Raw genomic sequence first — 26265 nt, forward strand, 5'->3', positions numbered from 1 at the left:
TTTCACAAATCCTATAAGTATCAACCCTTTCCAACCCCTAGATGCCCACACCTTGGACATATTGACTAGTCTAGGAAGGGGGATTGCCCAAGGACTAAGTGAGTCCCTACCCACAGGAGCACTCACATACGGCCTTAGTGACTCGTACAAAAAACACAGCCGTAGAAATTTCAAAAATCATGAGTAAATACGATGGAACAACTAATCCTGTTAAATTCATTCAAATATTTGAACAGAGATGTGGAGCCTTTGGAAATCCCAACTGCCCCACCAAGATACATGCGTTGAACCTATGCTTAGTGGGAAGGGCTAGTCGATGGTTCATCACATTGATGTGCCGGTGATCAAGACCAACTTCAGAACCTTGAAAATAGCCTTTATCAATGACTTTTCTAGACGAGGTGATTGGTGGAGTGCAACAAGCGAACTATATTCAATTGAGTGTAACGAAACCATTAGAGACTTTATCCTTCGGATAAAACTCTTGGACTCACGATATGAGTCATAGGAAAAATTAAACGATTCTCAATTGAAGAGATGTTTCATGATGGGCTTAAGGAAAAACAGTTTACACAAATCAATCATTGTATCCAATCCAGAAACGTTTGATCCGTGTTATAAAGAAGCAATACGTTTAGATGACAACATGATGGAAGATATCCATGCTGCATATGCACCTCCTAATACCATTCGCCATGCCCACAACAAGAGCGTCATCGGGTTTTACACACCCTGTCACTTTAATCCCACCGGGCTTTGGTCTTTTACCTAACATTTTCACAAATCCTATAAGTATCAACCCTTTCCAACCCCTAGATGCCCACACCTTGGACATATTGACTAGTCTAGGAAGGGGGATTGCCCAAGGACTAAGTGAGTCCCTACCCACAGGAGCACTCACATACGGCCTTAGTGACTCGTACAAAAAACACAGCCGTAGAAATTTCAAAAATCATGAGTAAATACGATGGAACAACTAATCCTGTTAAATTCATTCAAATATTTGAACAGAGATGTGGAGCCTTTGGAAATCCCAACTGCCCCACCAAGATACATGCGTTGAACCTATGCTTAGTGGGAAGGGCTAGTCGATGGTTCATCACATTGATGTGCCGGTGATCAAGACCAACTTCAGAACCTTGAAAATAGCCTTTATCAATGACTTTTCTAGACGAGGTGATTGGTGGAGTGCAACAAGCGAACTATATTCAATTGAGTGTAACGAAACCATTAGAGACTTTATCCTTCGGATAAAACTCTTGGACTCACGATATGAGTCATAGGAAAAATTAAACGATTCTCAATTGAAGAGATGTTTCATGATGGGCTTAAGGAAAAACAGTTTACACAAATCAATCATTGTATCCAATCCAGAAACGTTTGATCCGTGTTATAAAGAAGCAATACGTTTAGATGACAACATGATGGAAGATGATCATGATATAAAATGTCCCTCATCTAAACCAAGTGAACAATGGCTAAAGAACAATCGATCTCAGAATTGTCATTCCTCGAATTTTATGTAGCCTTTCTTAAAAGCTTTCAATTGACATCTCTAAGAGAGGATAAGATCCTTCAAAACCAAACATCCTTAATGCCTCTCCAAGTGATGAGCGAAATGCCTTATGTTAAGTGCAATCACTATGACCATCCCAATCCCCATTGTGCATACAAGGCACCTGTTTTTTTGTACTACATATATTTTTGCAAAACCTTTGGTCATGAGACAAAATCCTATATCCTAATTCATCAACAATTAACTCTAAAATTCAATCTCCAGTGCACCAAACATAAACAGTCTAAAGGGTAGAGATCGCTCAAGAAGCTATTAAGCAAATACTTCAATGTTTCTATTGTCATGGACCTCACAAAGTGGCAGACTGCATAGTTTGGAATACTTCCATGCCCATAGTCACTGACACTTTGCAACCCATATGTGAACGATGTGGAATCCATCACCTATTCCAAGATTGCCCAAGGCGAGTTGTTTCACTATAACCTGTCTTACAGAATACAACTCTAAACATCTTAAGTGTACAAAACGGGCAATTGTCCACCACGGTACCCTTGAATGTGCTTACACGATTGCAAGCCAAGGCATGAGAAACAGTTAAAAAGAACGCAAAAGATAACACTTCGAAATGGGTAGAAGAACGTGCCTTAAAGCAGAAACCAAAAGAGAGAACAAAACCTTCTAAACCCAAGAAAAACAAGGGACAACAAACTATCGAAACCAAGGTTGAAAGAGAGGACAAGGAAAAGGAGCCTGTGGAGGACTTAACCCCGAAAGAGCTAAAAGCTACACATGATGTAGAAGCATCCACCTCAAAGGCTACCACACATACAACAATACCCATATGTGCGACACAGTATACAAAAGCCCAAAAGAAAATTTGATTTTGTCGCATGGGCAAACATAATGAAAACCTGACGATCCAAAGAAAGTCAAAAGATGAAACAAGTTCTAGTACGTCACTTAGTGAGGATGAAATAAGTTCTGATTTGTCACTCAGTGCACTTAATAGACTAATCATGAAACTAGAACCTGCCCAGCCACCCCAAATTGAAAATCATGATCACATAACATATGTGGAACGTAAAAAGAAAGCTCAGGAGATCATGCTTAGCATTGTTGAGTGTTATACAAGATCACCGGTTGTGATTGAACCTCATAAGGCCAATCCTAAAAAAGTAACCAAAATACAAGAACCAGAGGAGTATCGCTTTCCCTTTCACAACAGGAAGACATACTCTTTATGTAAGAGTCATTAGAGGCAGATTGCACGAATTATGCACTTGAAAAAGCACGTGAGGAATTCGATGAATCCCTTATGGAATTAAATTAGTCTCTCAAAACCTCATTTGGAGGAGTGCTCTTCTCTCATGGTGAAGCCAGCATAGCAGCACTTGCGCCTTTAAAGGTTGAACATGAGTTATACCAAGACATAAAGAGCTACATAGGATAGGACTGTGAGAACTCACAAGTTTCCAAACAGATCTCATTTAGAATTGTCAGAGGACTGACTGTGCCATCGTACACATTGGGTCTTGAAAAAACTGAGAGCCAAAAAGAGGATGAGAGTGAATGGGAATATGAAACCGAAACAGGATCTCAAGCTGAAACAAAAACTGAAACATCCATGGTTCCTCTTTAAGATTCTATTATGGTATGGTTAGATTTTCCTACAGGCAATGATGTTAAGCGCAAATGCGTGTTGATTAGCCTCGAGCTAATCATAACATCATGATAATAGACACTTGGGTGTCATTGTGGGACAACCTAAACTCATCCCTAAAGATAATGGTCTTGCAAGAGGAGCCAATGGATAAAACATTGAAGCTCCATGTTACTTTAGCTATGCTATTCAAACAATCGGTGGAGATGTGGAATTTACATTCGATGTTATCCCAGATCCCCTATAGTATGATGTTGTCCTTAGTGGAACTTGGATACGTAATTCATTGTATTCACTTGATGAATTCATGCAAACAGTCACCTTGAACACTCCTACATGCATTGTGCAATTGCTCTTACGGGAGGAAGAAACCTTGGAGGAACTTGAACTTCCAACCTATCTTACTGAGAATATTCAAAGAATTATAGTTGGATTGGAACTTTCCAATAAAATCACCACAATTTAAGCACAACTTTATCCAACACTAGAGCAGAATCTCATGACCCTCGAGTTATGGGATTTGTTAAGTCAACCAAAACTCACGGCTCATCTTGAAATAATTCCATTTACACAAGACCTGAGCATGCCATGTTTGGGGTTCTTTGAACATACAATGTATATTGAAACTAACCCCCTTACTTGTTGCAAGTTTTTTATGGTTGAGTATGTGTTAGAAACAGATTTGATCTTGGGGCATAAATGGACTATTCCTGCCCAAGCACCACTGTGCTTTGCTAGTGATAGGGTCATCATGATGGTCAATGACACACAGTTGACAAAATACCATACTACAAGGAAGAGGATCCAACCTTAATGGATTTCTGTGATGCTGAATGCAAAAAGTTACCAGCCTGTTCCACATAAGGCTCTCTACACAATGGCCTACTATCTGCACCAATAATGATAAAATTTGATAAAGCATCTACTTCTTCAACTCCATCCTCACCAACGAAGTTCAATGCCAAAACCTTGCAGTCGGCAGCTATTCTTGAAAAAGTTTCCCACACACATCCATCTATCCCTAAAACAAGGAGCTCAAAAGAAAAGCCTTGGAGCCAATGCCTCTTCATCGACAATCCTCATCACCAAAGGAGACGACAATATGCTCCAAAGCCTCAACATCGACATCCACTCCACAGCAAACTCAAGCTTCATCAACAAAAACACCCATGAGTCTCACATCCGTATCCTCGGCACCAACCAATGTCAAGGAGGGCCCTAAACCTTCCACTCCAACCAAAAAGAAAACTCCACCAAGACAACCAAGATCAAGATATCTTAATGGTATCAAAATGTGGGTGGTGAAGTAGTTACTTGTAGCTCAAGGCTACTACAAAGGTGCCAATCAAATTTGGTCCCTCGACAATCAAAGCCTCTTCATCAACGCAGCACTCAGAGGCCAAAGAAAAATAAAAGTACTCAACAACACACAAAAGCCTATGCGAGTTCCTCAAAGAACTCCAACATCTCAACAATTGTGTGTATCAAAAAGATTACTACAAGCGCAAGGGTACTACCAAGGAAATACCAAAGCTTAGATGCCCAAGCGCATCAAAAAGTCCCCTAAGCCTGCATAGAGAAATAAACCTCATCACCAACAGCATCAGCCCACCAATTTATAATGTTCATCAAAAGATGGGTGCTTGTGCACGTGCTTCAACAAAAAAGGATACTATGATGGTAATCCCATCATATGGTTGCCTAAATTGAACAAAGTTAAGACAACCTCCCTATTGACTTTAACCCCAACAGCTTCACCTAAAGTTCGATAAGAATGGAGGCCCACGCAACACCAAGTAAGTCACTCAACCACTCTTGTGCATTCAGCACCTACACAAAAGCTTGTGTGTTCAAGCAACCCCAATGGTAACCAACCAGCAGTCTTCCCTACCGCCTCGATAACATTTGAGCCAAAAATTCAAGAATCAATTCCCACCTCTATAACGGAGACTTATGAGCACATCAAAGACAAAATCACAATGCTCTTTTCACCCCTCTAGATGTGAAGTGTAAGTGCAGAAGCTACGCGGCAGACATAAGAACCTATTCTCTCAAAAAGGAGAGTAGCCACAAGTACCTGCTGTTACTCGCAAAGTGGTAACAAAAAAAAACACACAAACACAAGGGAGTCACACATATGGCCTACCAAACAACTCCCAAGGATCTTAAATAGCTATTTCATTTTATAGCTTACTATTCTTTTGGCTAAGTTAATGTAGCAGTTGCTCCATGAGAGTACATATCCATACTCATGCACTGAGGGACATTTGTACCAAAGCCTTACCATCAACAACTTTCTAGGTACATCTCTGGATGGGGGGGCATGGTGGGCAAAATCTTGGTCAATGGTACAATCCATCACATGGAATTTTCCTTCAAATTGCCAAACCTCTCTAAAAACGAAGCTAGAATCTTCACAACACAATGATATCTAATCCTTTGTGAAGATATTTATCTAAGCCTTGCAAGACGACATAATTCTTTCAAGCCTTGCCACAAGTGGCTACTTCAAGAGAGCGGCTCAATAAGGGTCTATATGACTCAATTCTTGTACTTCATGTATCTCTGCTTCATAAGAGCACTTAAATATACATAAAAACATAAAAAGCACATGGAAAGAAGCATGTAGGAACAAGTCCTACTCATCAACATTTAACACGAATCCTGCCACAAAAAGGGACTTCATCAGAGGCATATTCAAATGATGAATGTCGATTCAATGAATCAAGGAACTGAGAATCACCATCTCGTTCTTTGATGAAGTGATGATGTTTGCGTTCAACCGGATCATTCCCTCTCTTCTCTCCCATTATTAACATCTCTTAGAATCCCCACTAACACAAATCACATATAACCTTACTTATGATTTCCAAAAACAAAGTGATCAAAACACCCAAAAAAACATACTCACACAAATATAAAAAATGCAATCATTCGTTAAAAAAATGCAATCATTCACAAAAAACCTTACCCCCCACCCTGTTAAGAATTCCCAATAAACTACTAACCTTTTTATTTACTAACTCGCCTTTCTTATTCCTTATAGAGGAACAATGACCATTAAATGTAACTCAACATCAAAAGCCATCAACAAAGCTTATCAATTCTCCCCACATAAAGGTTCTCCACACGATCACGAGGATGCGATTACCATTAGGAAGGGAGAAATGTTAACCCATTTCTGCCATTATCTTACATCAAGGAATCAAGGTAGATACACCAAAAGGTCATACATTCAAGATATGAAGCAATGGTGTCTAAAGCTACAACTTAGACGGGTGCCTTGAATGGTCAGATGGAATACTTAAGGTGATTCCCGCTTCAAGAGCATGTGGTAGCAAGTTAGGATAAATTCCCACGTAATGTACTTCATGGATATATTATGAGAGTATTCATTGTAAGCATTAGGCCTCCCGGCCGGCCAAGTAATTGTGAACACTTATGGCCATGTATATAAGTGAATATCTCTCATAATACAAGATACTCTCCCATTGTGCAATTGAGTCTTACTCTTACTAATCCTCTTGCTAACCTCTCTCTCTAATGCATGATAGTAATAAGTGTGTGTGTGAGTGATGTAAGGTGAGAGGAGGGACGAGTACCCGTAGTGCAACGCGACGGTGTGACAAGGCTCGCGGGAGGCGTGGTAGAATTGCTTCTCAAGGAGTTGTAGAGCTTGGAGACCTCAAGGGTTACAAGCTCGGCCATTAGAAGATCCTCACACGACAATTGTAGTTCACTAGGTAATCTCTTGTTGGATGTGTTTCAAGGGGGTTAGGGTGAGTCATAACATGAGCATAGCTTAAACTTATGTGAAGTTAATAAGCATGGCTGTGAAAAGGTGTAAACATGATGAGAAAACTTTCATTACTTCACTTTTAGACCTTGAAGAGGAGGAAAACTAGATGCATCTATTGGCTACAACGCCCTAGAACGATGGAAACTTAGTTTTGTGAGATGAAGACGGTAACAACATTGTTCCTATCAGAACAATATCTTCCATACTTGTAGAACCTCAAAGGAGTTGAACCAAGTGAAAAACACAAAGAAACAACTCTCAGAATATGCAATGTCATACCACTCAAAGGCTTTAATGTAAGCTTCTAGCCAAGCTACACCTTAGGGTTGGTAGATAATGATGAGATGAGGATGAGGGGGTGCTAGAACATCAAGCACTCCTCATAGAATTCCTTAAAAGTAGAGAAGCTTATTTGATGAAGCAAAAAAAAGCTGATACATATCAAAATGAGAGACTCGCCTAGCCTCAAGGATAAAAATATTATTTGCACTCTGTCGAAGCCTTAAGAGCTACCAATAGAGTTCGATTCCAACTGGAAGGGTCTAATGAAGGAACCAAATCATAATGTTTTAAAAATAGATCATGAAATTGCTAAAACTTTAGCAAAAAAAAATCCCATTGAACTCCAAAAAGAATTCCAAGTTTGGATGGAGAAGATGAGACAAAGCTACACGAAAGGGATGAATCAAGGAAGAATCTCAAGAAGTGAGTTCCAATGAGACAATGACCTAGAAGAGGACTAGAGACAAGTCCCCTCATATTACATGAACTACAAGGTTGAGAACAGAAAGGTGTGCACACCAACACCAAAAAGAGAGAAACCAAAAGAAACGGGGGTGTCTTATGATGGACCAAAAGATGCCAAACAAATTGACCTAGCATTGCTAGGGGAAGAGCCCAATCTTGATTGACTTAACTCATGAGGAGAAGTCTAAATTAATGGATTTTCTCAAAGAGTATAGAGATGTATTTACTTGGAGTTACTCATATCTCAAGGGAGTTCCTTCAAAAGTTAGCAAGCATATGATTCCATTGGTGGTAACAGTGCAAGGCCATTTAAATAAAAGCCTTACACATATAGTGAAACTTATTCCAAGACCATGAAGGAAGAAGTTGATAGACTTCTTTATTTTTGCAGGTTTATATGAGATTGAATATATATGAGACTTCTTTATTTTTGCAGGTTTATATGAGATTGAATATATAGATTAGTTTTCACTTATGATCATAGTACCAAAAAATAATGGCAAGATCCGCATATGCATGAACTTGAAAAAGGTAAATGCAGCCACTATGAGAGATCACTACCCCATTGCCTTATACCAAACATTTTCTTGAAAGGGTAGCAAAAAAAGAAGCTTTGAGGTTCTTAGATGGATTTTTTGGATACAACCAAGTGTCTATGGATCACAAAGACCAACATAAGACCATTTAGCAAAGGATGGGACTTTTGCATAAAATGCAATTCCATTGGGACTTACAACAGACGCGTGCCATCTACATTTTAACAACTAATGTCCCCCACATACAAGGATTTCCTAGAGAAATTCTTAGAGGTCTTCATGGATGACCTCTACATGAACTCCAGGTTGAGAAGAGAGCATATCCCACATCTACGACAAGTGTTCAAGAGATGTAGGTACTATATAGATTATGTTTGAATCTAGATTTAAAAAATGGTTAGGCATGGGACAATCCTAGGACATGTATTGTGTCCAAAAATGGGATCACAACCAATGAAAGGAAGATTCAACTTATCATAGAACTTGAGAGACTAGAAATCCCAAAGAGTGTCCAAAGGTTTATGGGGCACACGAGATATTATAGGAGATTTATATTCATGTATGCCGAAATTGCTAGGTCTTTATATGGCCTGTTAGTTTATTTTGTGTGGATAGAGGAATGTGAGGAAACGATCATAAGCTAAAGCAAGATTTGATCTTAGTAACAATTCTGAGAGCACCAAGGTGGGACATTATCTTCCATTCACACACACTAATGCATCGGCCAATGCCATAGGATGCATATTAACTCAACCAACAATAAAAAACATGGATATCCCAATTTGCTATGCCAATAAATAGGTCAATGAGCTAGAGAAGAACTATACAATCACTGAGAGAGAAGGATTGTCGATGGTTTATACTGTGAAGAAGTTTCACCATTATCTTTTGGCACAAATAAGTTTGTATTTATGTTGACCATCAAGTCTTACACTATCTAGTGAACAAACCATTCACCACAGGCATAAAATTATATAGACCTCTCTCCTTTGAACAACTTGAAGCCATATACTTAACCGAGGATGCACAAAAAAAAGGAAATAAAAAGGAAAAAACAAGCTTGATGAGAAGCTAAGGTTTGCAAGGAGAAAGCTAAACATTGGTGGATGGAGTCCATATGGAAGCCAAGGGTAAACTTATAAAATTATATAGACCTCTTACCCATGAACAACTCGAAGCCATCCACCTAGCGAAGGACACAAAAAAGATGGAAATAGAAAGGAAAACAAGGCTCACTGAGAAGCCAAGGTTCGCGAGGAGAAAGCTAAATAGCGGAGTGGTATTCTACTTGTTCACATGTTTATCGTAAATAATGTTAATAGTGAAGAAGATGTGAAGCCCTCAAGGCTTTACTTGGACTTCCCGTACTATCACAAAAGTATGCCAGGCAGCTTGCTCTACTAGACATTGGATTAAGAAGAAACCTAATGTCCTATAAAACGTGGATCTCATTAGGCAACCCAGTCCCTAAACCCCCCACAAAGGCTTTTGTGCAAACTGTTTCAGGAAGAAACCATTATGAAGAGAAGAGGGGGGGCTACATAAGCCTCACAGTTGACAATTGCAAGCACGTAAGTGAGTGAGAGAGAGAGAGATAGAGCATTAAATTGAGGAGGAGGTTACATAAGTGAGAGAGAGAGAGAGAGAGAGAGAGAGAGAGAGAGAGAGAGAGAGAGAGAGAGCATTAAATTGAGGGGGGGCTACATAAGCCTCACAGTTGACAATTGCAAGCACATAAGTGTGAGAGAGAGAGAGAGAGATAGAGCATTAAATTGAGGAGGTTGGGGGACCGACACTACATAGCTCTACATACAAAGAGGCTAGCATCACAAAGGAGACACATAGAAACGTTGCATAGCATAAGGGTCCATGGCTCATGGAGAGTCGAGCTCGAGATTGTATTGTGGCATAGAGGGTAGTACCAGGCAGCACTACATAGGAGCAACATTAAGGCCTTGTAGATGGGCGGTACACAGCATAAACATGCATATCATAGGCATAGGGAGTACAAAGGGAGCAAACAATTTTTTTTTTATAAAGGGCCATGTGGGCAGGCCACGTGGGCGTGGCCTGCCCACATGGCCCTTTTTTATTTTTGCTTGAGCTCTGCATGATGAACCAGAAGGGCGGGAAGAAGGTGGGATTATCGTGGGCTCCTGATTTCCGTGGTGCAAACAAGAAGTTGGAGTAAGTGCTACAACGGTTGGCTCGGGTGGATATGAAAATGGAGAGGTTAAGAGAAGATGGCCGGCTAGAGCTGAAGGCTAATGTAGCATGTGGGGAGGTACAATTTTTTATTTAAAAAAAAGGCCATGTGGCAAGCCCTTTTTCATTTTTGTTGACGGAGCACAATGAACCCACGGGCCTGAGTTGTGAAGGCAGAACACGAGGAAACTACCCACGGGGACACATTTCATTAGTGTACATGGATATATTCACTAGGGTCTACTCCAAAGCCACTGATCACACACTTTTGTATCTTGCAACTCTCGAAGGTACTATGTACCTACAGCATAGTCATACCTTGCAAAGCAATCTCGCCCATTTTGTGAAGCTCCTCAAGCATAGCCATACCTTGCAGAGCAATCTCGCCCATTTTGTGAAGCTCCTCAGTTTTCTTACAGCAATAAAATCCTAAACAAAAAAATTTAAAAAAAGGCGGCCTTTTTTTTGTGAAGCTCCTCGCCCTTTTTTTAAAAAAATGTGTAGAGTGTGGTGTTTTTTTTAAATTTTAAAGAATATGGTGAGCATGCTGCTGAGAAAGCTAGCATAGGTTGGGTTGATTGCTACTGATAAAACTGCTCCCAGGGCGCGCCCAACACAGCATAGGGCCAGTCCGGCGAGTTCATCTTGGCCAGCCTCCAATAGTAGATATAGCTAAACTTGTTGGTGGCCGAATCCAGCCCTTTAAGCTTTTCTTCTATCCTGAAGCTGCTCCCCCGAAAGCTGCCACCCATTGAAATGGAATCGCTGCTGAACCTTGCGGATGACCTTCTCGACATGCTGCCTTGCCTGTTCAACATGCACCACACGTGTGAGTTTTTAGAAGAACCGAACGAGACAATGGTGAACGTGTGAATTTGAGAGGACAGAGAGATTAAAGCGTTCTACAGAAGGAACCTAATCTTTGCTTCACACATGAGATTTCACAAATGTCCCTGGGCACTGCGAACCATGGCACTTCAGGTTTGTACACATTTCACCTAAAGGGCATCCATCTCAACGCTTTCTTTCTACCACGTTGATAGATCATAGTGTTATGGCAGCTCAAGTTTTCTTAAGATCCATGATCTGCTGTTTGTTATGGCCAAACAAATGGTGAAGGAGAAAAAAAAAATGTTCGTGATAGAGAAGACAAGCAAGAATGAAATAGTCGAGTACCCGCAAGTCTCTATTTCTCTCGTTTAGCTTTCACAAAGCTAAACTGTGTTAATAATAATATCCAACATATCTAATTGCTATCACTAAATCCAGCTATGAATTAAAAATAACAAATTACTTTTCAGGTTTGTAGATGTGCTCTATAAGAGCTTTTGATGAGATAGCAAGTCTTGAAGCATATGCCAGCCAGCTCCACCACCACATCTATGGAGCAAGAAGGAATGAGTAAGTAGCTCCCACATGGAAGCACATCTAGAAGAACCTCACATTTGGGCAGCAGCTCCTCCAGATGCCTTCTCTTGGTATCTGGCATCATTATCATACTATGACTAATCATGGTAATCTTCCTCCAGGGTGTCAATGACATCTATACAGCCTCATAAGCATCCCCATCCTCAATGCCTTTCCCTGCAAACAAGGATATCATACTCCCATGTGTTTAACCCCTTCGTGATGTCACACAACTCTATCCTTGTGATGTCTCTCCCCCCTGGTGATGTCTCTCATACATGAAGAAAGGCCACTTGATACTTGAAAGGCACTCGTTCGGGGACTAGATCAAGCGTGCAAGATTTGGTGGATAGATTTCAAAGTAAAAAACGTTTAAGTCAACTACTAAATGACTTGTTGATCTCACTCACTCTTCCATGCAAGAGATGGGGGTGCATTCTCCAAAAATTACATCTAGGTGCTTGACTTGGAGCTTGTGGCACATGAGTTCATGCACCAAGCTGGTGTGATCACTAAGGTGGAGTTGTTTCAAGCACTAGGTGGGAGACCCCATAACATTGCTCCTTGATATTGTTTGATATTGGCATCCCGATCCATCTTGGTATTTATTTGCCACATTTTAGGCCTTTAATGATATTCATCCTTGCAATTGTACCTATGTTATTTAGATGGGCTATGCCTTCTTGTCCACATTATGTTTTTGTAATCCACTAGAGTTAATGCATTTTTGGAAAGTTTCCACTTGCGATGTTCTTAAGGCAGTTTGAAAAGTGTCATATGCTTTGTTGTGTTCCCTTTTGTTGTCATATGTTTCATTCTCAATACACATGTCTTAGTGTTGGTTCGGACTCTGAACTGTGATGGTGTAATTGATTTTGAATCGTAATGATTTGCATGTGACTTTCCATTTACTGATGAACTCTAAAGATGTACTAGCTGTGAAGGAAAAGTTCTATACAAAAACACACGTAATCCATTCCTAGATGTGTTGAATTTATGTTGCAAGCCTATGGTGTTCTCATTACTGGCCTTAGCCTTCTTGTGTGCATATTTCTTAAAATGTGTCGCTCAATTTTTTCCTTGCTCAAAAAGTTTCACTCAGAGTATGGGAGGACTCCTTAACTTCGTGCTACCACCTAGGGGCATTAACTTCTTCAGGCTACCACCATGGGGGATGGACTTTCTTAGATGCTTCTAATAAGCAATGGCATCACATGATTGCATGACTAAAGCATTTCATGTAGTAGTACAAGGCCAAGGCGAACAAAGGGTCATTCTAAGGCTGATAATGGAGGTAGTACATAACCCACTCAGGTTGCCCAATCCAAGGCCAAGGCAAACAAAGGGTCATTCTAAGGCTAACAATGGAGGTAGTGCAGAACCCACTCAGGTTGCCCAGCTTAAGCACAATGCCATATAGGTAGAGGGAACAACTTTTTTTGACCCCACTAAATTGACAAAGCCTCATTAGACAGATATCAAGTTACCTTACCCAATCACCCCATCTAAAGCAGTATGTACATATTTATCTTTTTACTAGCCAAATCGTTTTATAAAGGTAGACACAGGTGTGCTCCTTAAACTTTATCAAGCTTAAAAGAGTAAGATGTAGAAGTAACAGTGCAAATTTTTATAGAATCAGTACATAAAGAATTAGAAAAATTGCTAACTTTGGGAGATTAGTACTTGTGGGAGTAGGACTTCTTTGACCAAAATCATCTATTCAGGGCTAGAGGCCCTCCAACAGCTGCTCGCACACTGATGGAAAGACCTGCAGAGGGGTAGAACTTCAACGAGTCCCACTAGGGAGAAAGGAAGTAGAGATAGTCACTCCCCCACCAGCAAAGAAGCCCATGGTAGAGGAGGAGGCACAAACCACAATCGAGAAAGCTCCAGAAACCAATGACTAAAGGAAGAAGCTCAAGTTAAGAGGGATAGATTTAGTGATGAGCTCATAGTTGGACATATCGATATGGAGAGGACCCCTTTCTCGAGGCCACAACTACAAGCAAAAGGCATGGGCAAAGAAACCAAAGGGCCCTCTTCCAGCATCACCCAAGCAACCACCATTGGACACGGCCATCTAGTGGCCTGTAAAGACAGCACAATGCAAGAATGAGGAGAGTTTGAAAAAACTACATGCAATGCCCTAGATCATGGGACCATCCACCGTCCCAAAATTCCAAGCAGCTTGCTACATGGACAACCAAAGATGTAAGAGCCGAGTGAGCCATGCCCTAGCTGCAATCGGACAACGGACATCCAAGTTAGATAAATGGAGTTGATCCAGCATTTTATGGCTCAACTATACCAACTTCACAATGTATAGGCATAGAGGATTGCATAAGCTTCCCATTTTGCAAGAGTAGATAAGATTGCCAAAGCCCCAGATTCATGTGATAGGGTTACGACCTAGCTCTTGGCAAACCAAGCCATTTTGAGCAAGAAAGAAAAAGCCATCATGACACTACATAATGAAAAAGAGAGTGTCTTGCAAGCTTTCCAAGAGCAACAAGTTGAGATCAACCACCTCAAGGCTGATAAAAGAACTACAAAGCCATCGAGACACTACAAAGCCATCGGGACACTACATACTAAAAAAGAGAGTGCCTTGTAAGCTTTCCAAGAGCAACAAGCTGAGGTTAGCTACCTCGAGGTTGATAGAAGAACTACAAATGCCTTGCACGTGAATGAGATGAGGCAAAAGGATGCTATCTTAAGAAGTTAACAACAAGAGTTAGCCATCTCGATGCTAATAGAAGAACTACCAATGCCTTGCATGCAGGTGAGATGAGGTAAAATGAAGCTATCATGAGAAGTCTACAACAAAAGTTAGCTAAATAAAGTTCCCACACACCTGGACTCAGTTGGCGGATGTGGAAAAGGATCGGTTGATCCTGGAGGTGGCACTCCATTTGCCAAATTTGGTGTTGCAACACCATAGCCCTACCGAATACCTCCAATTAGCTCTAGGAAGTGTCGCACATGTTTATATATCAGGGATATGCCTTGGATAGCCATTGATCTTGCTTTGTAGAAAGGTGCCAGTAAAATACATGCACCCAGTGAATATGATGATCTTCAAAGGGAACATTTACTTAGAGCAGCCATAAGATATTTACAATCAAAGAATTCATCCCATCTTCTCCAATTATCATTCATGGCATGCAATCTTAAGGAATCCGTGTGTAAAGGTTGATGCAAGGTAAATCATTCTGAATGTAGAAAAGTTTATAAAGCTTGATGCCACGGTGGATGTATGTCATGAGAATATATTTTAAGTTCTCTTTAAGAATATTATTTTCCCCTCTTGAGTAATTTGGGGACGCCTAGGTTACTCTTGCGTCATGCCAGCTAGGTTAATATCGTGGGTGACACCACTATAAATATTAATACGTGCGGTATATGACATATGCTTGGGGCCGTCTATGATTATTTCAGTTAGGTTTGTATGGCAGGGTGATTCCTGGGGTACTTACGCGTGGTAGTCATGAGTTGGTGATGGTTTGTGCCTGTTTAATATTTGTGGGATTAATTTAATTATTAATTGGGCTTATATTTTCAGGTGATGAAGATTACGAGGATTGATGAATAATGTCGAGGAGAATGTTTCTTATGCGTATCATATTTATTTTTACAAGCGTAGCTTGTAACCTTAGTAGTTGATTTTTCCATTTTGATACATTGGAAAAAATACATTTATAATGTTGAATTTATTAAAGCCTAAAGGCTTTACCTTAGCCCCAAATTTTAGGACACTCTATTTTTGTTGTGGAAGAGTGTCATGCTCTCTAAAAGCACACTTTGTATATTTTTGGGGGCTATGGCCTATTTTTGATTGAAAGCTAATAAAAATACTCGTGTGGGGGAAGGCCACGCACAAGGGGGGGGAAGATTGCACCCAGCATGTTTGTCTTGGAGCTAAGTATTATGTTTGCTATGCTTTTGTTTAATTTATTTGATTTTGTTGAAACCTGCAAAGCATGTGTTTTCATGGTTGAATTTATGTGTTGAATTTATCAAGTGTTCCACAAGCTATCCTAGAAAACGATTCCGTTTTCAGTGGTATCAGAGCTTGGGCTAGGAGATTTGTGGAAAGGTGGGAAAGGTCTTCATCAACACAACTCTCAAGAAAGTTGTGCAGGCTTTTAACCAGTGGGTAAAAGAAGGGTTTGTGGTCTTTAACCAAAAATTCAAATTCTCAAACTAGCTCTACTTCTCAAACCCACTTACCTCTTCCCAAAACCATTCCTCTTTATCAAAAAGTGGTTTTGCTCAAAGCTTCATGAATTTCAGATCTGACCGTACAGATGGATCCCCCATAGCCAAAAACCTCATGTGGATTGCTCAGTTTTTGCAAAGGTTCAAGCTGCAAAGATCCTATAATTGACGGTCTGCATGCTATGTGAGCTTTAGCCATGAAAAATATATATAATCAAGCAAAAACGATGCGCCAAAATGCAGCCTCACGGGGGGAAATCAACACCGTTTGCCCTTCAAGCCATAAGCTCACAAAAATTTAATTAAGCTAAATTAAAAGCTTAATTAAATTCTACTTTTCCCAAGCCCAATGCTTGTCACATCAACTTTTGGAGCTTTCATACTACCTATTTTCCTATTTCAAGGAAAATTCCAAAGAATTACAATTTTCAGATTTTTTGGGTACAGAAAATTGATTTTTCAGGGATCAAAGAGGCTTAAAAAGGCCAAATAAATGCCATAAAATTCCAAAATAATTTCTGAAAAATTTTGAAAATTCTCAGAAATTATTACACAAGTTTGGCCAAGTTTTCAGAATTGTTTGAGCAGTGTTCAAGGTGCAGAAAATTATTTCTTCAGCATTTTCGACTAGCCCAAGTCTCCTAAATCACTCGGAATTGCTCGGGACGTGCGAAACGAAGGGAATTCGACCCAACCATTGAACCAAAGTCTTTGTTCAGTTTCAACACAAATCGAATTACCGGAGAATTGAGATAAGTACAATCATTTGCTTTATTTACATACATCAAATAATATCAATTTTACTTATTTACATTGTTTGCATGAGCGCTATGGCAAATTTTCCTATTACACCTTCAATTCAAGAGCAACTCCAATCTCTACAACAACAAATTGTAGAAGAGAGAGAGATGCGAATTGAATTGGAGCGACAGCTCACGAGTCAAAGGCGTAAGCGTGACTCTTTGCCATCTTATGATGACGAAGACGACATCATCCAAAGAGTTGTCAATACTACACTTCAAGCACAAAATTCACAGAAAGATTCTAAAATCAGTCGTAAAGCTTTTTCATTTCAAAATTATGATGGCAAGAAAGATGCTCGAGTCCTTTTCGCATGGCTTAGTCAATTGGATGACTACTTTTCGGGGGAGAAGTTTTCCGAGAAGGACAAGATCAAATGTGCGGCTAATCATATGGTGGATAGCGCAGCTTTATGGTGGAGCGTCATCAAGCAAGGACGTGACAAACCGGATTCATGGAAAAGGTTTCAAAGGCTAGTGAAAAAGCATTTCTTACCTTCACAATTTAAAACTAAAGCTAGGCATCAATGGGACACATTGCATCAACTTGAAAAAGAAAGCATGTCTCAGTATGTGGAGAAGTTTTGGAATACATTACTACAGGTACAGGTTGTGGAGAAAGTCAATGAGAAGGACCAAAAGAGGAAATTCATTTCGGGCCTTAAGTCTACAATTAGAGCCGATGTGAATATGTTTAGACCTCATTCACTTTGTACAGCTATATCTTTGGCAACAAATTCTGAACGCAAAAATGGTTTTCCTAGAGAGGCCAAGTTATTTGAGAGTAACCACTCTAAACCTTTTTCTAAACCTTTTCATGCTTCAAGAAATTTTCATAAGCCAGGGTTTGACAAAGGCAAGGAGATGGTCAAAGGCGAATCAAATTCAAAGAAAGTTAATGGTGGCAAGCCCAAAGGTACTACAATCAAATGTTTTCGATGTCATAAAGAAGGACATATAGCACCAAATTGCCCAGAATGTGCAAAGAATCTGACACCTGCGGCACGAGTCAATATGCTTGAAGGGGACGACAATGAAGATGAATCACTCAAGCAAGAGGGTAACTCTGACCCTGACTATTCAGAAGCAGAAGGTAAGCCTCAAGCTCATTCGCTACTCAAAATAAAAGGAAAAATTAATGAGCATGAAGTCATTGTTTTACATGATGATGATAGCACTCATGACTTTATTTCTGAAAAGGCAATTAGAGCTTTAAACATTCAACCTTCACCTACACATTATAGAGTTAAAGTTGCATTTATTGGAACCAAGTATAATTGCATGCAAGAGGTGAAAGGTTTAACTTTAAGCATCAATTCCTTAATAGAAAAAAGGGATTTCTTAGTTACACCTTTACAAGGCATAGATGTAATATTGGGTATGCCTTGGAGACATATGTACAACCCTATTATAGACTATGATATGCGTAGCATTTGTGTAAGGAAGGACAATGAAAATATTTTCCTCCAATGTCTAGTCAAAGGAGAGACGAGCCCTTTATTGAGTCATACTCAGGCAAAGCGAGCTCTTAGAAAAAGGGAGAAGACTTATATGGTTTGGGTTAACCAGCTTAGCGCTGAGTTTGACACATCCAAAAGTCCAAAACTTGATCCTTATATCTCCAAATTCAGGGATTGTTTTATGGAAGATTTACCTCCAGGATTACCTAAGTCTAGGCCTGAAGACCATAGTATTGACTTATTGCCAGGCAACTCTCCACCTTGTAAAGCTCCTTATCGAGTCAACAATTTAGAGCAAAAAGAAATCCAAAAACAAATCGAGGATTTGTTAGAAAGAGGCCTTATTAGACCTAGTAGTTCACCCTTTGGAGCTCCAGTCCTTCTTGTTAAGAAGAAGAATGGAACTTTCCGAATGTGTGTTGACTACCGAGCAGCATTGAACAAAATCACTGTCAAGAACAGATACCCTATCCCTAGGGTAGATGACTTACTTGATAAGCTTAGAGGTTCAAAGGTCTATAGCAAGATTGACTTAAAGTCTGGTTATCATCAAGTACGCATGACTGAGTCAGACATATTCAAGACTGCATTTAGAACCCAGACTGGCCATTATGAGTTTTTGGTTATGCCATTTGGTTTGACCAATGCTCCAGCTACATTTAGTCGTATGATGAATCGCATTTTCCTAAAGTTTCAAAGCTTTGTTGTGGTGTTCTTTGATGATATTCTTGTTTTCAGCGAGAATCGTCAAAAGCATGAGCAACACTTTACACCTAATCACATCAATTTTTTGATCAATTGGAGAAATTTGACTCTCTTTGCTTAATTTTACCTTAAAAAGGAGACCATCCTATTGCCTATGAAAGTCGAAAGCTAAAACCTGCTGAAACAAATTCTAGTACATATGACAAGGAATTAGCAGCAGTTGTGCATGCCTTGAAGATTTGGAAGCATTACCTAATGGGTTCAGAATTTCTTATCAAGACTGATCAACAAAGCATTAGGCATTTGCTTTCGCAACCCCTTATTTCAGATAGGCACATCAAATGGGCATCTTTCATACAAAGTTTCCAACCCATGATTCAATACCAACCTGGAAAGGAAAATGTTGTTGTCGATGCTTTAAGTAGAAGACCTCATATCAACAACATTTTCGCTATTGAAAGTGAACCATTTGTACTTATGAAAGAAACTTATGAAGTAGATCCAGATTTTTCTGAGATATGGATCAAATTGTGTGAAAACAATTGAACACCTCAAGGAAATTATTCTCATAATGATGGCTATCTTTTATTTGAGAAAAGATTATGTGTTACTCAACCCTAAGACAACTTGTCTTGGAAGAGATGCACCAACCACTATTCATGGGACATAGAGGAGTTTCCGCAACACTTCAACTAGTTTCTCGAGAATTCTTTTGGCCTCATTTGAAAAATGATGTAGCAAAATTTGTAGCTAATTGTAACATTTGTCAAGCAATTAAAAGCTACAAAGGCAAAGCTTTGGGATTGCTTATGCCTTTACCCATTCCAGACCGACCATGGGAACAAGTGTCTATGGACTTCATTACAGGCTTTCCTACTACTTCCAGTTATCATGACATGATTTGGACAATAGTGGACAGGTTTAGTAAGCAAGCCTATTTCATTCCATGTAAAAACACACTGACTTCTCAGCAAGCTGCGACCATATTTGTCAAGCAAATCTTTGTTCATCATGGTCTACCCAAAGTGATAGTTTCTGATAGAGATTCCAAATTTTGTAGTCACTTTTGGATTGCTCTTTTCTCAAACTTAGGCACTAAGTTAGATTTTTCTACGGCCTTTCATCTTGAATCAAATGGACAGACCGAAGTCACGAATAGTACTATCTTGGATATGCTTAGAGCCTATGTTTCCTAGCAACCTAGTTCATGGGATAAGTACATATATCTGGAATACATAACAATCCACATGTCGATTGATGAAAGCTTGCTTATGCAGGGTTCTCTTCTATTTGATACCCATCTTCGAGCTCCTGGATTGTGCTCGACTAGCTTGTAAGAGGAAGAGTAATATTCTCATCACCTTAAATATGTGAGTGTCCCACACCGAGGAGCTCGAGAGAAAAGCTTCATGACAGAAAGAGAAGTCAATTTTCACAGCTCAAATTTGTTGATGAATGAGAAAATCATTGAAAACATTGTTAAACACCTTACTTGCCAAGCAAAATTACGTGGTAAATTATGAAGAAAATGATGCCATTTGACCTTGTGTATGAACAGCTTCTTACTAAATTAAAGGTAATTTTGACCTTTGAAATTAACCCTCTTTTTTTTCTTCATTTTTCATCTTCTTTCAAATGGTCAGGTTGGCCTCTATTTTCTTCTTCATTTTTCATCTTCTCTACAAGATGGTACAAACGGTTAGGTTGGCAATGATGGAAAGCTTCTTTGCATCTTTCTACTTCACCCATAATGATGGGTTACATGCATCTTTGCTTATCTTATGGGCTTTGTTTTTTGTGTTCCTTTACTCCTATTGTTTCACAATGAATGAATGAAAGATTACTTCAACACAAGCCTCCTAGATGGGTTGTCATCGTGTGTGTTACATCACATTGTTTGCCTTCCTACATGGGCTAGCTCTTCGTGGGGTTTTAGTACCCATAAATGTTTGTTGCTACATGAGTAGGGGGTCAGTTCTTTGATAGCTTTGTTAACTTGAGTAGGTGCTAGTACTTCAAGCCACCTTCCTAATGATGTTAGCACTTTTCATGGTTACACCAGAGAGCTATTGTGACAGGCTCCTCTCTTTATGCACTTCAATACCCACATGCCTTGCATTGCTTCATGTCAAAAGATCTTCAATGTAAGTAGCTTTATTGGGGGCTTCTTTCCATGATCTTTAGCATGGTGCTTCATGAGTTGCTTTAAACTTTATTTAATAAAGCTATTATGCTTGTTCATGGGCTTCTTCCCATGGGCTCTAGGATGGTGCTTCAAGAGTTGCTTCAAACTTGATGTAACAAAGATGCTCACATGTATGCAAAAGAGAGAAACAACCCAAAAGCGAGGAGAGATAAAGGCCATGCTTAAATGATATTCTTCTCCACAAGAACCATTAAGATTTGATACCAATTTGATGGAATGGGATCACCAAAAATACATCATCGCAACAAGCATAAATCACAATTGTGAAGCATCGAACTAGAATGATTATGTGTGTATACAATGTACCAAATCAATGGCTTGGGATTTGCTTAAATAGCCCTAAAATGGAGTGTCAAAAGTCTTGACCTTTGGACTAATAACAACTGTTCATATCCTCTATCCTATATTGTAATCACCATATATGAACCTTAGTCTATAACCATACACAATGTAATAAAATATAGCAAATGAGTCTGTGTCCTAGTAGGCGCTAAAGAAGTAAACATTATTCTTCACTAAAGTGGTGGTTGGCATTGTGGGAAACTTCTTGTCACAAGTTTGTTAATGTCATCCTGCAGTGGAGTTACGACCTTATAGCTTACCATCTACTCGAGGATGCCCACCAAGACATTCAAGTGCGTGCACCTGTCTTCGTGCATATTTTTATAACAAATGACCAATCTTCTGCTATTGGGTCTTTTGAACATTAAACATGTTGTTTGTAACCTTATGAAAAGATATGAATAAAAGAATCTTGTTTTCAAAACTAGGAATGGTTAATCTTTTTGCTATCTAGCCTTTTGAACATTAAACACATTGTTTGTAACCTTATGAAAAGATATGAATAAAAGAATCTAGTTTTCAACTATAACATTCAGTTTTGATATGTGGAACATGTATTGCATCGTCAAACATTTTTGGTTCTCGATCATGCATTTCTTCTCGAAATACCTGTCCATAACAACTTCGTGTGCTTTGTCATCGGTTCAATTTTACTTTACTAAAAGTCATTCAACTGTTTCAATATAGATTTGATTACATTATAATAGGCAAAGACATGAATTGATTTCTAGATTGGACTCTATTGTACCTCACTAGATGTTAGGTTGTATTTATCAGTTGCCCCAATGCCTTCAAGCACATTTCATGTGTTTTCTTTGAACAATGCACGACCACAAGCCATGCTTTCAATGTGATCAATCCAAGTTAGCGCATCTTCCAAATTAGGATGGACCTTGGAGTGTGTGTATGATAACTATTTGATTTGTGCCATCAATGTGGACATGGATTGGAATATCCCCTCCTTGTAGTGAGCCTCTGCTCATGGAGTAGCTTGCCTTCCTTTTTTTCGTGTGAAGGGTAAGAGCAATACTTGAGATAACCTAGACCATAAGTTTCGCTCATGATCCAAGCTTGTGATTGCCTAAGTGTTAATTGGAATGATGTATTTTTGTTGACATAAGGTCTTTCTCTTCTATGTTGCACAAGTCCATTGTCACAACAAATAATCTAAAAAATGATAATAACAGTAATATGTATATTCATAAAAAAGGATAAACAAAATAATTAAGTAAATAAAATGGTCGATTGGAAAACATTTTTGGCGCCTTAGAAATGTGTATGTACCGCAAATGCCAAGCTATAAGGACTATCAAGTGCATTGGCGCCCAAGTCCAAAAGGTCGATGGGTTTTCGTCGTCTTGGCCGTTGAGCTTCTGCTACTCGACATAGCCACAACACACAGAAGAAAAAAAACCAGAGAGACAAGGCGAAAAAAGCGTTTTCGAGCACAGAGTGGTCTCACGCCACATCTACGCTGCAATATCCAGGTGTCCCGAACTCCATTTTCCCGGTTTTCTTGGGAGTCTTACATTTCATCATGCATAGATAGCACCATCCAAGAGCACCTTCTGCACCATCTCTGGCGTCCTTCTGCCTAGATCTCAAGATCATCATTCCTCTGCGCGGAAATCTACGTGGAAGCCATCGCCACAATGCTAGCTCGCCGCAGAAGCTCTTGCCCGTGCCATTCCAACACTCGCCAGTCTTCGATTCCTCCCAGAGAGCGCAGAAGAAGATCGCCGCTTCCTCGTCAAGCTGCAAACCCTAGCTTTCTGCAGTTCACCTTACCGACACCTACGGCCTGCCAGAATGTTGCTGATTGCCGTCGATCGAGGTCGGAAACTAGGGACGGAAGGGAAGAAGTTTCCAGGCCAAGGCGTCCTCCCTCAGAGATCGCTCATCGGAGGCCGGCTTTCAGTGCCCTAGCCAACCACCTGCCGACCTGTACAAGCAGCAGCAGAGGCAAGAGGAGCTTCGATTTTGAAGAGCGTGGATTCGAGAGGGCCAAGAAGAAACACAAGCCGTTTAAACTAGACAGTGATCCTGCCTCAGGTAAGAGCAAACGAAGCAAGGAGATGGTAGGCCATAAGTACCGTAGAGTGTATAGTATCCAAGGTGTTTTGAATGCTAGCAGCCTGGAAAGACAAAAAGGGATTGAAATGCTTGAGATAAAAGGCAGAAGGAGCGGAAGGATCAATAAAGACGAGGCCCGTACTGCACCCGAAATCAATGCTGTGGGGCCTTCTTCTTCTACAGCTTATCGCAGAAAGGCTAGCTTACGTGCCTATGAAGGACCTCCTGATGATTGGACTCAAGAGCATCTGCGAGAGCCTCGCAAAACTGAAAAGAGGAAGAGTTTGGATGAGCTACAGGCAAGAGAAGAAGAACCCTTCCTGTCATGGACCAGAAAGGCTAAGAGAAGGTCAAGGATTGGGGCAAGAAACACCAACATGGCTGTGGAGATGGAAAACACGTCTGAACCTTTTGAGCACAATATTCTTCCACAGGAAGAAATGGAAAAGTCCTTGAGCAGTTCCGAGGTGTTGAAGCCGGACACTGTTTCTGATGAAGGAACAAGGTGCAGGCAGGGAAACGAGCAGATATGCTTGGAAGAAACGTCAGGTTCTCTGTTGAAAGTTGAATCAACTGATAAATTGTTGCATTCAACAGGTAAGTGTGGAGAGCAGCACATTAAGGATAATTTTGGAGCATCCAAGGAAGAGATTAATAAGACTCAGCTGCCAGAGGTCACTTCTGGTCAGTGTAGTTCTCTGGCTGCTGAGAATACCCAGGATGCCAGTTTGGATAGTGTCCTCCGTCCAAGCTTGGAGGTTTTTAGTGTTCTCAGTGCACTGAATATTGATCATGGTGTAACATGCTTCTCTCAGAGTCACTTAGATTCACTCAAGCTTATGAGTGCATCTGAATCAATAAAAGCTTCTGTTCTTGATAGTAAGGAAGGGGAGAACTGCCCAATCCTGAAGGAGAAGGTTGGTCCAGAGACATGTGGCACTTGTGATTTTTCCCACGAGAAAGAGGAAGTGCCTGCTTGCACTAATGAAGGTGAAGTAAAACTGAATCTAGCCGAGGGAAGAAGGTGTGGGTTGTGTGGCGGAGACAGCAGGGGAGAGCCTCCTGATTCTTTATTGCCAGTCTCTGCTAAACAAGAAGATGGTCAAAATAGTGGACGTGACATAAGTTATCCAGGATACAGTGAATGGGATGCCTTTGGGAATGAACCTGGCTGGCTTGGCCCACTTCTAGGTCCTTTGAACGATCGCTTTGGCATTGCCGGAGTTTGGGTGCATCAAGAGTGTGCAATTTGGAGTCCTGAGGTGAGACCATATGCATATCCATTACTGTGTTTGAATCTGCTTGTAATGCTTGTTGAAAATGAGGACTAAGATTAGTCATCTGTGAGATCCCTCTAGTGAAGCTATGGTTGTGTCCTCATCAAAGGTTGGGGTTTTGGCAACAAGGAAACTGTTGTTGACAACGAATTAGTAAAATCAGCAAACGGAAGAGACAAGGAATGGGCACGGACAGTATCGGGCCCCAGTCGTCTATTTGTCTTTCCGAAGTGGACCCGCAAGGCTGAGAAGACTAAGTAGGCTTGCTGGAAAATCCCCTTGCTGTGCACTCAAAGCAATTGCAGAGGTTGAGAATGGCTGCTTGTTGATTCCTAAGGCTCATGTGGGCAGCCCATAGCCAAGGCTTGCATGTGCAGCAGCATGGGCAGCCCACAGGGCACTTTTGGACCAGTTTTGGGCAGCCTAAGCATGTGCACACCAGCCTGGCCAAGGGGCCAAGTGTTGGGTATCTTTTTTAGCTCTTTGTGGAGGTTAGTGATTTTTATGACACTTTTGTAGGGCTTGCAAAAGGCTATCTGACTTGTGCTAGTTGGACATAAAATCCCTTACAAATAGGCCACTCCACTCTTCATTTGGTATCTCATCTCCCATTTTGGGGGTTGGATCATAGGCATCAGCAGAGCATCCAAGACCAAGATACAATACCCCACGTCACAGAAGACCAACACAACATGGATTTCAACAACATGGGAGCCATGTTTTTTCAACGAGAATTCAGAGGAAGCAACGAGACTGCTGATGATCAGGACTTCACATGCCAAAGTCAATAAGGAAGGAAGGAGACATCATAAGGTCAAGGTAAAAGATCTGTTATAGATATAATAATTCCATGGTATGAGCAAATACACCAAAAATTGGGGACCCTTCAGTGGGTTTTGGGACTCAATTGGGTGTTTGTGTGTTCTCTTTCTCTAGTCCTCGTCAATGCACCATGGTATATTAAATTAGTAAGGCTTCCGCATGTGACACTACATAAGCTGTTGTGTGGGGCTGGATTGGTTTGTGTTGAATAAGGGAGGAGCGTTAATCCCTGGCACGAGCATGGGTTAATGCTTCATGGTCCTAGGGAGTGTCACACATTTAAGCAGTTGGCTGTTCAGAGCTAGACAATTAACCCATATGTATGGCTAAAAATAGCACCCCAGTCCTTTATAAGCAAGGGATGGGCTCGTAACTCAGTGTGTGAAGCCAATCTTGTGTGAGTGGATTTGGACTCGCCCTTGAGGTGGGTTTTGGGTTGCAGAGCTTTGTAGGCTCGTACATTGTGTGGTACGGGACATGCATGGTGGT

General features: G+C 40.4%; 1 protein-coding gene across 2 annotated transcripts in view; it reads left to right on the forward strand.

The window, feature by feature from the left end:
- Positions 1 to 22918: 22918 nt before the first annotated feature.
- Positions 22919 to 26265, forward strand: part of LOC147611812 (uncharacterized) — a 39056-nt gene continuing 35709 nt past the window's right edge. For both annotated transcript variants that reach the window (XM_086783656.1, XM_086783657.1), the window contains exon 1: positions 22919 to 24939. In XM_086783656.1, coding sequence (XP_086639782.1) covers positions 23257 to 24939 — 1683 coding nt within the window. In that variant the 5' untranslated portion in view covers positions 22919 to 23256. The remainder of the gene's footprint in view (positions 24940 to 26265) is intronic.

This window comes from Cibotium barometz, chromosome 46 (assembly GCF_041138505.1).
Source record: "Cibotium barometz isolate CiBa-2024 chromosome 46, ASM4113850v1, whole genome shotgun sequence".
Classification (NCBI taxonomy): domain Eukaryota; kingdom Viridiplantae; phylum Streptophyta; class Polypodiopsida; order Cyatheales; family Cibotiaceae; genus Cibotium; species Cibotium barometz.